The sequence below is a fragment of the Sebastes fasciatus genome, chromosome 21 (genome assembly GCF_043250625.1).
Source record: "Sebastes fasciatus isolate fSebFas1 chromosome 21, fSebFas1.pri, whole genome shotgun sequence".
In the NCBI taxonomy this organism is placed as follows: Eukaryota; Metazoa; Chordata; class Actinopteri; order Perciformes; family Sebastidae; genus Sebastes; species Sebastes fasciatus.
In genome coordinates this window covers 1470112-1484602 of record NC_133815.1, presented here as the reverse complement: position 1 = coordinate 1484602, position 14491 = coordinate 1470112, and the positions used below count along the sequence as shown (strand labels likewise).

Sequence of the window (14491 nt, the reverse complement as noted above, 5' to 3'; positions counted from 1 at the left end):
TGTAGACAGTCAGTATTTAGAGAGATGATTTGTTCCTGCTTCTATAAAAACGTATAAAAACAAGGGCTGTCAAAGTTAACGTGATAATAACGTGTTCACGCAAATTCGTTTTAACGCCACTAATTTCGATCTTTTGTAGGTTGTAGCGGCTCAGTTTTAAAGCTAGAGTGAAGATACTGGTATCATAGTAAACTAGAGAACCTGATGAATCCATTGGTACCAACCATGTCAGACTAGCTCGTCATGAAGGAGGTTAAATAACGCTCCAAAGGGGCGCTACATTTTGGCGAGGAAAAACTGTCATGTCCATGTCCAAAGGGGTCCCTTGACCTCTGACCTCCAGATCAGTGAATGTAAATGGGTTCTATGGGTACCCACGAGTCTCCCCTTTACAGACATGCCCACTTTATGATCATCACATGCAGTTTGGGGCAAGTCATAGTCAAGTCAGCACACTGACACACTGACAGCTGTTGTTGCCTGTTGGGCTGCAGTTTGCCATGTTATGATCTGAGCATATTGTTTTATGCTAAATGCAGTACCTGTGAGGGTTTCTGGATCAATATCTGTCATTGATTTGTGTTGTTAACTGTTTTACAATAATAAATATATACATACATTTGCATAAAGCAGCAGATTTGTCCACTCCCATGTTGATAAGAGGATTAAATACTTGACTAATCTCCCTTTAAGGTTCATTTAGAACTGATAAAAAATGTGTGTTTAATTGTGATTAAATATTGTAATCGATTGACAGCCCTACTAATTATTATTTCATTGTTTGTTAGCAGTAAAACAACTATTAAGTTTAATTAACTATCAATTTACGACATATGGATGTGCCAGTGGGTCTGTGGGTCAGACTGGGACGGGATGTGAGCTGTCCTCTACGCCTCTGATGTCACCCTCTGACCTCTGTTTGATCCTGGAGGTCAAACACAACACACACAGAGACACACACAGAAGCTTTAACAGGTGAATCACCTGCTACCTGACACCAGCTTGTGTTTTAGTGGTTTTAAACGCTGTAAATGAAACACTCCTAAAGTTACAAACAGCCTCATTATACTGTAGATGTTTAGTTTCCGTCTATATAGACGTATAATCATGATATAATAATGATGGGTCACAAACAGGCGGCTGTGGTCTGTGAACTCATAATCAGCAGCAGATCATAAACAGTCATCATGTGTGTTTATGGAGCAATTCAGACGGGATCAAAACAATATTTGTCTCTCTCCGTTGACTACCGTCCAGCAGAAGAGGTGGGTCTTCACCTCTCTATTTCTCACTTTCTTTTTGTTTTAGTTTTTGTTATGGACACCTCGCTCTTATTCCCTTTCTCTGAGACACAAACACAGAAAGCCTTCCTGTATAGAGGCTCAGTTGGCCTGTCAGAGACCACGACAGTGTGTTAGTTAGTGGTGTTTCTTTTCCCACCAGCAGTCCCCTTTGTTTCACTTCTGCGACTCTTAGCGTTACATAAACACACACAAACTAATTTTGTCCTTAAGTTTCACTTCACCTGTTCTCGTCTCTACCGGCAACCATGGATGCTTTGTTCGTTTGGTGCAACCCAATACTTTGAGACAAAGAGCTGCTCTGTGGGATGTTTTACACACACACACACACACACACACACACACACACACACACACACACACAGAGCGAGCCAAGGTAACTCAGTGCTGGCTGGACAAGCAGCTCGGCACAATAACTCAGTTTGTGTCGGAGTCTTTAACAGCCAGCTGACGTCCAGACGACGGCAGCACACAGACCGGCCTGTCTGCTCCGTTCTTTACATCATTTGGGTTTTTTAACTGGCCGAGAGCAGAATCAAAGACTCTTAACGGACACATTTCTGTGTACTTAGTTACTTTCCTCCGCTGGTAGTGCAGAAGTACCACAGTGAATCTGTACTGGACATAAATGAGCTGCAACCAAGCCCCCCAGGAAGAGCGCCGGTCGTCGATCCCGACTTTCGTAGTGGCCAAACGGTGGTACTGCAACTTCCGTGTCCGTCACGTGACGCCATCGGGCCCAAAAAGACTTTTCCCCATAGACTCACATTGGGAAAGAGACGTCTGTAACTCAGCGGATCATTTTTTTTTAGGTGAATCAACTTCCCAGTATGAACACTCTAATAGTCCTAAATCAAGGTTTTAAAGTTGTAAAATGCACTAATAGCTGATCCAGAGTTATTTCCCTTCCTCTGTTCATGTAAATGAGACCCAGACTGAGGCTGGAGCGCCAAGCCATTTTTTGACATTTTTCGGACATTTTTTGGATATTTTTTAAAGCCTGAAAGAGTTTTTTCAGAACTTTTTTTCAGACTTTTTTTCCGGACATTTTTCAGACATTTTTTCCGACAGGTTTTGGATATATTTTGACATTTTCTGAATATTTTTCGAACTTATTTGACATTTTCTTTTTTTGACATTTTTTGACATTTTTCGGACATTCTTTAGAGCCTGAAAGAGTGAAGATACGATATGGTATCATCTGAAACTATAAAACCTAATGCGTGATGTTGGGACCCCGTGACCGAGTCATGTGACCGAGCGGACGCTACTGTGCATGTTCCACGTGCCCAAGATCCGGGTACTTTTCCGTCGAGCCATTTAGGCTTCATGAGCCGCTGAGACACTTTCATAGGAATGAACGAGGCCTCCAACGCTGGATCCATCTCTCTTCAGACATCCATGGTTGTAACGCTAGCAAATAAAAGCTGACAGGAAGTGTAAATACTGAATGGATTTATGTAACAGAACAGTTTCACACACACTAACTCTAGAATAAAAACGAGTTACACACACTGCCTAACAAACAATAAGGAGTTTCGTTCCTCCCGACATGAACTAAATATAACTTCCGCCCAAAAAAACAAGAACTCTCACAACACACACAGTGTCCTTTAAAGTGTTTCCAATAATACCCTCAGACACATCCTGCCTTTCTCTAACTGCTCGGTTAACACACCAGATTTACAATACACCACAGAGTGTGTGTGTGTGTGTGTGTGTGTGTTGGGGATACAGATTTAGATTCACCATTGTCTATAATGTTGCCGTGACATTTGCCAAACGACGACAGTCTCCTCTCTCCCAGCAGCGGTGACGCACACGAGTCTGAGCATTCAGACGCACAGTGTGTGTGTGTGAAAAGAAAAACAACCTTATCTTTGCAGATTTTAATCCAAAGAATGCATGTTTAGTTGTTGCATATCACAGTTTGATCCCATTCAGTGGAGGGTGGGATAGTTATATTAGATAACAATCTTATATAAACATACTTTATTACAAGAAAGAGACGTTGTGTTGTACTAAAGGTTACGATTCAGGTTTGGGATGGTCCAAACTCTCCTACCAGGACGAAACTTCCACACTAACGTGATATTTAGTAGCTAAAACAGTCTGTGAGATATTTTAGTATGAATGAAACCTTAGTAGGAAACTAATATTATGTGAATTGCGTACTATTTACAGCATGCAATGCTGAGATTTATCAAGTATTTAATCCTCTTATCAACATGGGAGTGGACAAATATGCTGCTTTATGTAAATGTATGTATATATTTATTATTCTAAATCAATGAACAACACAAAACAATGACAGATGTTGATCCAGAAACCCTCACAGGTACTGCATTTAGCATAAAACTATATGCTCCAATCATAACATGGCAAACTGCAGCCCAACAGGCAACAACAGCTGTCAGTGTGTCAGTGTGCTGACTTGACTATGACTTGCCCCAAACTGCATGTGATTATCATAAAGTGGGCATGTCTGTAAAGAGGAGACTCGTGGGTACCCAGAGAACCCATTTACATTCACTGATCTGGAGGTCAGAGGTCAAGGGACCCCTTTGGACATGGACATGACAGTTTGGAGCGTTATTTATCCTCCTTCATGACCAGCTAGTATGACATGGTTGGTACCGATGGATTCATCAGGTTTTTCTAGTTTCATATGATACCAGTATCTTCACTCTAGCTTTAAATCTGAGCCGCTACAACCTAAAAATCACAAGTTGTGTTAATGCGTTAAAGAAATTAGTGGCGTTAAAACAAATGTGCATTAACGCGTTATTATTGCATTAACTAATAAATAATGAATAAATAAACAGATATTGTTGGCTTATAAATGTTTAGTCAGTTTTACTACGCGCTAGATGAAAAGTCAGGAGGACAGGAATGTGTGTACCAAATTTCACAGTAATCCATCCAATAGTTCAGCCTGGACCTCAATGAAACCACCAGTGGCTAGTGGCTAGTGGCTAATGGCTAGTGGCTAATGGCTAGTGGCTAGTGGCTAGTGGATAATGATTAGTGGCTAATGGCTAGTGACTAGTGGCTAGTGGCTAATGGCTAGTGGCTAGTGGCTAGTGGCTAGCATTAGCTAGGAGAGGTTGTCCGCACACTGAAAATTTAAATTCCCCTATATTCTGCTGCTCCTGTGTTCCTGGTGAAGACCTCGTAGGTCAACCCGTTTCCTCTCCAGCCTGTGATGGAAACAGCTTCCTGAAGCCAGCTGGAGCAGGAGGCACGGCTGTCACTGTGGCTAAACCAGGCCCGCTGCATGATGGGAGATGAGCCAGTGACACCACAGTCCTCTCCTCACTGTCAACAACAACAACAACACATGCAGCACATGGACAGCAGGACGGAGACACGTGTCCAGCCACCAACACCAGGACAAGTTCCTCTACTAACTGACATAAAGCAACACGGACTGCTCTTCTGGTGAATCACTGCGAGAGAGACGGATGAAGAGGAGGAAGAGACAGATGAAGAGGAGGAAGAGGAAGATGGGGGGGGCCCTGGAGGACAGCTGAATGTGTTGTGTTCTTGCTGGTCAGCCTGGCTGCCCTCCATCCTCCTGCTTAGGTGTTGATGAAGCTCTCAGTGTGAGCTCAGGACTCACTTGGCTCCTGTAGACCTTCCTGACACTTCAGCAGCACGACAGACAGGAAATATCTACTGTACACTTTATTACTGTACTTTATATGTGTACTAAAACTACATGAATACTAGATCTGGAACAATTCAACTATCTCCTGATTCAATACTATCACGATACTTTGGTGCCGATTCAATATGTATTGTGATTTTTAAGTATTGTGATCCGATATTGTGATTTTTGTAAACTTCTTTACCACTACACCATGAAGGGGAAAGTTGAATCATACACTTCTAGGGACTTTTACTTTGAAAAATCTCTAAATTAATCTGGTAAAAATGTTTGATTTTCAGCATGTATGTAGTCAGAGATGTCCTGAAGTCAAATATATCAGTCATTGTCAGGAAGTATTTATTATCCAGCAACCCAAAAATCATCTTTTTTTGTCGGACATACTTTGGCATTTTTTCAGACATATTTCAGCTTTTTTAAAAACTTTTTTCAGCCTTATTTTCGGACACATTTTGTCCGTTTTTAGAAGTTAGCATGCAGCTTTATCTCTGCTCTGTCTAGCTCTGCTTTTCCTGTCAATGTGTGAAACCCAAAGTGTTTCCATCCTTTACTGGATGTGTAGTGTTTACCACGCTGGATTTAACATGGGAGGGTGCAGGTCGTATCCACGACGACCCTCCAACGTTTTATACTCTCTGAGGTTTGTTTTGATTGACGGATACGGAACGGTTATGACATCATGTTACTCAGACTACCACAATAAAAGCGGTAACTTCCTTCTACCTCCACATAGACAGACACACTGATCACAGCAGCTCTGCAACCAGTGGCCTAGTTTGACATTAGACACACTGCTGCATCTATACACCCTCCCTCTCCGGCATGAACTCATGCAGTGTGTCGCAGCAGCCTATCAGCTTAGTTGCGTTCCACATCAGAGTATCGACATCAGGATCAATCAAAACCAGCTTCATCATCATCATTTCCTTTCATTATCAAAGAGCAGAGGAAATCTGAACTATTCAGTGTTGTGAAACGCTCCTGCTGCCTGTTTAAACGGAGGATCCATCAAATAGAAACGTCCACTCAGCCGTCAGCAAAAAGCAATGACGTAGGTTAGCACAGTGAGCTAATCAATACGGTTATAATAATGTGAACGCTAGCTATAGCTGAGTCAACGTTAGCTGTGCTGAGTTTGTAAACAACTGAAGGAGGTGGGGTTGTGTGTTTACTCCCGTGTTCTGGAAGGTAAATTACTGTTTTTATGAATGGAGTCTGGTGGCTTTAAAGAGAGCAATACAACGGCTTCAGTTCCCCGTCAGAACGGGCTGTTAAACAGGTAGAACCAGAGCAACACAACCTCTTCTCCACGCCAGACGGATAGAGCCAGAGCAACACGACCTCCTCTCCATGCCAAACAAATAGAACCAGAGCAACACGACCTTCTCTCCACGCCAGACAGATAGAGCCAGAGCAACACGACCTCCTCTCCACGCCAGACAGATAGAGCCAGAGCAACACGACCTCCTCTCCACGCCAAATACATAGAGCCAGAGCAACACGACCTCCTCTCCACGCCAAATACATAGAGCCAGAGCAACACAACCTCCTCTCCACGCCAAATACATAGAGCAAGAGCAACACAACCTCCTCTCCAAGCCAAATACATAGAGCCAGAGCAACACAACCTCCTCTCCATGCCAAATAGATAGAGCCAGAGCAACACGACCTCCTCTCCACGCCAAACAGGTAGAACCAGAGCAACAAAACCTCCTCTCCACGCCAGACAGATAGAGCCAGAGCAACAAAACCTCCTCTCCACGCCAAAAAGGTAGAGCCAGAGCAACACGACTTCCTCTCCTGCAGAAACCTACGTTAGGTCACGTGGGAGTACGTTTTTTGTATACATAAGGAACACCACTGGGAAGCTACAGAATGATATAAAAATGGACCGGCCCTTTAAACCTAGAGGACTGGTTCTTATTCCACATGTGTCTCCAGCCTGCTGTTGGAGTGAGTTAAAGCATCGCACACTGTCTCGCTCTGGAAATTAAAACTTCAGCAGATGAAAGATGAGTCCGCCTGCTACCTGCTCTCTTTTATTTATTTATTAAGCAACCACGATGACATAAGGATCAAATAAATGCAACATCACACAGTCCGACGGCGTTCCACAAAAGACGAACGTTGCTCCTTCAGAGCCTCAAGTTCTACGCCGACTCGTGTTTAATGACTTCACCTTCATCGCCGGCGTTTAATGCTTCTAACCACCTCTCCCTGATAAAAGGCCGTGACAAATGAGGGGGAGTTAATCCAGCCTGTGCTTATTTAAGTTAGAGATATTATCACCCAGAGGATTTAATAGCTGGCCGCCGGGCTGATCAGCGGCTGTGATTAGACGAGTTCAGAACAGAGACGTCTGATTGAAGCTGCGTCTTAGAGAGGAGACGGAGAGGAAGACATGACGGAGGGAAAACTGAGGAGAGAAAGTTTAGAAGCAAAGAGACGAAACTCTGGCGCTTTTTGACAACAGCTGCTAGATGGTGCTGAGGTAGTCCTGCCGCCATTTTGGACTGAAAACACCAAGGAGTCCGTGTCCATGGATGTATAAAGAGACAGGGAAGGAAAGGAAAGGAGAGGAGAGGAGAGGACAGGAAAGGAGAGGAGAGGAAAGGAAAGGAGAGGAGAGGAGAGGAGAGGAAAGGAAAGGAAAGGAAAGGAAAGGAAAGGAAAGGAAAGGAAAGGAAAGGAAAGGAAAGGAAAGGAAAGGAAAAGAAAGGAAAGGAAAGGAAAGGAGAGGAGAGGAAAGGAAAGGACAGCAAAGGAAAGGAAAGGAAAGGAGGAGATAAGAGGTGAGGAGGAGAAAAGTAAAGGAGGAGAGGAAAGGAGGGACAGTAAAAGAAGGAAAAGGAAAGGTATGAGGGTGAGAGGAGATGAAAGGAAAGGAAAAGAAAGGAGAGGAGAGGAGGAGAGGAGGAGAGGAGGAGAGGAGGAGAGAGGAGAGGAGAGGAGAGGAGAGGAGAGGAGAGGAGAGGAGAGGAGAGGAGAGGAGAGGAGAGGAGAGGAGAGGAGGAGAGGAGAGAGGAGAGGAGAGAGGAGAGGAGAGGAGAGGAGAGGAGAGGAGAGGAGAGGAGAGGAGAGGAGAGGAGAGGAGAGGAGAGGAGAGGGGAGGAGAGGAGAGGAGAGGGGAGGAGAGGAGAAGAGAGGAGAGAGTAGAGGAGATGAGAGGATGTAAAGGAGCCTGAACTGGAATGCCTACAGAGTCTCATCACAGGCTGTTTATAGAGACACCATGACACTGTCTCCAGTCATCTGTCCTCACTGTCCTCTCTCCGTCTTTCTGTTCACTCATTCATGCGTTAACGCTCTCAGCCGGCCTTCAATAGAGCCGGTCCTCATCCCTCCATCCTCTCTCTCTCTCTCATGGTGATGACGGAGCCTCCTCCACTCTCTCTCTGCCTCTCAAATCCTTCACACGTCTTTTTATTTACCTTTTATAAAACTGTCTTTAACTCCGTCTCTGTCTCTGTCTCTGTCTCTGTCTCTGTGTCTGCCTCCCGTCGGCTCCACACCGCGACAGATTAGAAGGAGGGTTACGTAAGTTTCCCTCTCGTATCCTCTCAATATGCTGCTCTCACCATCTTTGTTCCTCTCAGTCGGATTTATTCTCAGTCTCCTTTCAGTCTCTCCTTCTCTCTGGTAGATTTGTTTCGTGGTGTTACAGCAGTGAGTTCTCTCTAACTGCACTGAACCGTCTGGGTTACAACTGCTGTAAGATCATTAAAGGTCCCATATCAGCTCATTTCCAGGTTCAAACTTGTATTTTGTGTTTCTACTAGAACATGTTTACTATGTTTAAAATATACTGTCTGTCTGAATATACCTGTATTCACCCTCTGTCTGAAACGCTCCGTTTTAGTGCATTTCAACGGAAATTGCGTTGCTAGGCAACAGTTTGGGTCCATGTTTACTTCCTGTCAGCTGATGTTATTCGCAACCAGGAAATAAACTGGGACACATTTGGAATGTTTACGTTTAAAACCGAGTAACAGTCTACATATATTGTATATTTGTGACATCACAAATGGACAGAAATCCTGACGGCTTGTTTCACACGCGCAATTTCTGAATACGGGCTGTGTGTATTTCTCCGTATATTGAGCGTTTTGATAGTTTAACAGTATTTATATAAGACTTAAACCGGCTTTATAATATAAAATCTCAGAAAAAGAAAATCTCACTTTTTACAATTTGGGTCCTTTAAGGGAAATGTTCACAGGAAATGAAGAATCACAACCTTTACTGCAGTAAAAGTACTAATAACAGACTGTGAAAATACTCCACTATGAGTAAAAGTCCTGCATTCAAAACCTCAGTGAAGTAAATGTATGGAAGATGGAGGAACAAAAATGTTTTTGAAATAGATCTTTTAATGCCAGAATCAATATATTTGCTTCATGTGAGTCTATGTGGAGGTAGAAGGAAGCCACCGCTTTCATTGTTGTAGTCGGAGTAACGTGACGTCATATCCTTTCCGTATCCGTCAACTAAAACAAACGTCGGAGGGTCGTCATGGATACGACCTGCACCCTCACATGTTAAATCCAGCGTGGTAAACACTACACATCCAGGAAAGGATGGAAACACTTTGGGTTTCACACATTGACAGGAAAAGCAGAGCTAGAAAGAGCAGAGCTAAAGCCGCATGCTCACTTCTAAAAATGGCCAAAATGTGACCAAAAATAAGGCTGAAATATGTCAGAAAAAAAACACAGTATGTCAGAAATATGGCCCAAAAAAAGGCAGAAATATGTTCAAACAAAAACCGATATATGTCTGAATAAAAGTCTGAAAAATGTCCGAAATATTTCCGGAAGAAATAGCTGAAAAATGACCAACAAATGTCTGAAAAATGTCTACAAAATATCGGAAGAAAAGTGCGAAATAGTTAGCAGGAAACGTTATCATATTGCGGTAACGTTGCGGTCGAGCCGGCCGTCGCTCTCGTCTCCGTGGTCAAATGGGCCGACTCTACGACTGTAGAGCACCCAGATACTGACATTTGTTTTCTCTGCATTGAAACGGCCCCGATGGAGCATTTTTACTGGATTAATTTAGAGATTTTCCAAAGTAAAAGTCCCTAGAAGTGTATGATCCAACTTTTTCCCCCGATGGTCTAATGGTAAAAAAGTGAATTCCTGCTCCGTCTGTACAGTCAGATGCTTTAAATGTAAATGATATTGTATCCTAGAGCTGCAGGATTTGTTTCCCTTCCTGCTTCTCTACTGCCTGAGTGAAACAATAAAGACAGAACTACTGAAGCACAACAAGAGAAGGAGCAGTAATCTGGGTTATGTGGGCAGCAGCGTTACATAACCACACCGTCCCTATCGCAACAATCTGAGCTGCTATTAACACTCACACTGCATGTAGAATCATGGTTAAAACGTGAATTCACGACACAGAAGTGACCTCTTTAAGGTTATCAGTCGTCTTCATGTTCTCACGAGCAGCTGGTGTGCAGCGTTACATAAGCAGCTTTGATTATTACTCATTAGCATAAAGGGGGTAACTTAATTAAACAGAAATATCTCACACAGGAGGACGCCGGCTATGAATGTGGTCGTCAGACGGCTTCTGTTCGGGATCTTTGCTGCTACATCACTGGATGTGTTATCCTTATCCCTCTGACTCTAGTTTGATCCATCCATCCTCTGAATGCTCTAGGTCTCTAGTTTGATCCATCCATCCTCTGAATGCTCTAGGTCTCTAGTTTGATCCATCCATCCTCTGAATGCTCTAGGTCTCTAGTCTGATCCATCCATCCTCTGAATGCTCTAGGTCTCTAGTCTGATCCATCCATCCTCTGAATGCTCTAGGTCTCTAGTTTGATCCATCCATCCTCTGAATGCTCTAGGTCTCTAGTTTGATCCATCCATCCTCTGAATGCTCTAGGTCTCTAGTTTGATCCATCCATCCTCTGAATGCTCTAGGTCTCTAGTTTGATCCATACATCCTCTGAATGCTCTAGGTCTCTAGTCTGATCCATCCATCCTCTGAATGCTCTAGGTCTCTAGTTTGATCCATCCATCCTCTGAATGCTCTAGGTCTCTAGTTTGATCCATCCATCCTCTGAATGCTCTAGGTCTCTAGTTTGATCCATCCATCCTCTGAATGCTCTAGGTCTCTAGTTTGATCCATCCATCCATCCTCTGAATGCTCTAGGTCTCTAGTGTGATCCATCCATCCTCTGAATGCTCTAGGTCTCTAGTTTGTGGCTGTAAAGTTTCATGAGGCTGTGATTATCCTAGAGGTCACCACAGGTCATTTCATACAGTGAGGTCATGTTGGTCAAGGTCACACATGAATCCAGTTGGGCTCATTGGATCCACCAGAGTCTCAGCTTCACAATGAGACCCAATTTATGGAATTCAAAGACTGTAACTGCATGTGATTATCATAAAGTCTGTAAAGGGGAGACTCGTGGGTACCCAGGGAACCTAAAACTAATTAACGCGTTATTATGGTGTTAACTTTGACAGCCCTAATATAAAGCCTTGTTCAAGATTTGGGAAAATATGAAGTAATGTTGTGTGAGTTCTACATTATGGAAAAAGAAATTTGGTTCAGCAGTGCCACGTTAATATAACAGCTCAGAGGTCATAAGGGTTCCTGGTTCTCAGAGGGCAGTCACACACTACAGATTAAAACCCAACCCATGACCTGCCATATTATCCATATGTCTCTATGTGTGTGTTGCTGTGTGGGTGTGTCATGTCTTCAACTTAAGCAAATGATCGCTCCGATATAACCTGTTGTTTGTTTCCTGGTGGTATTAGTCCTTTAGTAAAGTCAGTGAGTCAGTGTGTTGGGTCTCATGTGCTTCTGTAATCCTCGTCCCCCTTCCTGAGCTGCAGAGAGGATCTTAAGAAGCACGGGACTACGCTCATAAAGTCCACAGAGCTTTAACTTCCCTCTGGACTGAAACACTCAGAGCTACGTAGTGGATGTCCCCCCCCATTAGAAAATGATGAAGAGTCGTAACTGAAGGCTGGCACTATGCACGCTACCATGTGAACATATCATGTTACAACTAGCAGGTTAACACGTCCCCTGGTCCATTGGTTATCTGGTTACCATGGCACCTGGCAGTGGGGGGGGGATATATTAAAAAGCAAGTGAACATTTTGAACTTTGAACTTTGTGCTGGAAGCAGGAAAAATGGGCCAGCGTAAGGATGTGAGTGACTTTGACAACAAGGGCCAGATAGTGCTGGCTAGACGACCGGGTCAGAGCATCTCCAGAACTGCAGCTCTTGTGGGATGTTCCCGGTCTGCAGTGGTCAGGAACTACCAGAAGAGGTCCAAGGAAGGAAAACCGTTGAACCGGCGACAGGGTCAGACCCGAGGCTCATTGATGCACGTGGGGAGCGAAGGCTGGCCCGTGTTGTCCGATTCAAAAGAAAATACTGGAGCTCAAACTGCTGAAAAAGTTTGTTGCGTACAGGGCTGCGTATCCGCAGACCGGTCAGGGTGCCCCATGCTGACCCGTGTCCATCGCCAAAAGCGCCTACAATGGGCACGTGAGCATCAGAACTGGACCACGGAGCAATGGAAGAAGGAGGCCCGGTCTGATGAATCACGTTTTCTTTTACATCATGTGGACGGCGACGAGTTGGAGGTGTTGACTCGGCCTCCAAATTCTCCAGATCTCAATCCGATGGAGCATCTGTGGGATGTGCTGGACAAACAAGTCCGATCCACGGAGGCCCCACCTCGCAACTTATACAGGACTTAAAGGATCTGCTGCTGACGGCTTGGTGCCAGATACCACACAGACCTTCAGAGGTCTGGTGGAGTCCATGCCTACCTACTGAATACTAGGCAGCTGGTCATAATGTTATGGCTGATTGGTGTATTAACACATTAAAACTGTGCACATGTATAGCTCACAATGCCACCAAATAAGTAAACATAAAACATGGAAAATGGTTTGTTTTCTTGCAGATGAAAGAAGAAACGGCAGTTATTATTATTCCCTTATCAACTTCTGGAGGGATGAACATTTAGTACTGAAACATATCAGAACACCGGCCGGTCAGCATACAGAAGCATGACGTCGTGTTCACAGTGTTTCTGTAAACTCTCACTGACAGATAGATGCCGGGTGGCAGGTAGACAAAGGTCCTCACTAGAGAGGTGAACAGACGTGTATGTAGTGGAGAGTTACAGATAGGAGCTTCAACTCCCAGATAACCATCATTACAAGCAACCAACGGTGACAAGGTCAGAGGTCAAAGGTCAAAGCGATCCAGGTTTGGCCTCCTTTGAGGTTTGTAATCTTGCTGGTGTCAAACTAACTTTTCCCTTTGGGACAATAACTGTCAGCGTTGTGTATCACGCTGTTCAGATAATAACCAGCAGAGCATGTTAAACACACAGATCCAGATTCAGGGCTGTAAACAGAGGCAGCAGTGAGGAGGAGAGTGAAGCAGGGCTGGGCCTCGCTAACCACAACCACAACCACCGAGTGTAACCATCGCTGCTATAAAAACCTTAAAGGGTCGACTCGCCACACAGATATGAAGAGCCTGCAGGCAGCGCTCACATTCAGATAATAACACGGTGCAGCCAGAGGACGGCGGTTATACTCTGAGAAACATCAGAAAACCGGAACAGAAGCATCAGCGAACAATAAGCTAATGTACATTATAATGATTATAATATCATACAGTATATGTGCAAACCATTAGGGGGTATGTGGTGTTATTTATACTGTATGTATATATACATATATAGAGAGAGAGAGAGAGAGAGATGAGGACTCACGCGTTGCAGTAGGGTTTCTTGTCGTATCCTTTGTAGTTCTTCATGTTCAGGGTCATCTTACAAACCTCGCAGTGGAAACATCCTTTATGCCAGTTCTGGAAACAACACACACACACACACACACACACACACACACACACACACACACACACACACACACACACACACACACACACACACACACACACACACACACACATATCACTATTAGATTTAATGAGTCAGTTTAGACCTCCTCTCCGGGTCCACTTATTTGGTGTTTCCTAGCTATACGGCCACATCTTCGTCAGCGGACGGAGTCACGGAGATTGTTTGGTTGTCATCACGTGACCTGAGAATGGAATTTCGGTCATATAACACATGAGCTGTGTTCCCATCCACGGCGTACATAAACAGTAGTCCCTACTCCCTGCTCAGTGAATGTTCAGTTAAAGGAACTTCCTTTGACAAATATCCTTTACTCAGAACTCCAACGCAGACGTCACTTCCTCCGTGTGTTGGTCACGTAAACACCTCAGATACCTGCTGCTGCTGCTGTGGACGTTTTACACTACTTATATTTTAAAAAATATTGAATATCTCCTGCTGGGACCCGGAATTAATAGCTAGATATCAACAATATTATCGTTTACGACGGAGTATTAGGGCCACATTGAGGAAAATAAAATATATATGAGATTTCGAGAATAAAGTCGTAATATTACAAGAATAAAGTTATACGTGTACGAGAAAAAAAGTAATATTAGAAGAAT

General features: G+C 43.9%; 1 protein-coding gene across 1 annotated transcript in view; it reads right to left on the bottom strand.

Moving 5' to 3' along the window:
• Positions 1-14491, bottom strand: part of LOC141759863 (LIM zinc-binding domain-containing Nebulette-like) — a 35495-nt gene that overhangs the window by 14583 nt on the left and 6421 nt on the right. Inside the window, exon 2 of the mRNA XM_074622331.1 lies at positions 13740-13834. Within this exon, the coding sequence (XP_074478432.1) occupies positions 13740-13834 (95 nt within the window). The remainder of the gene's footprint in view (positions 1-13739; positions 13835-14491) is intronic.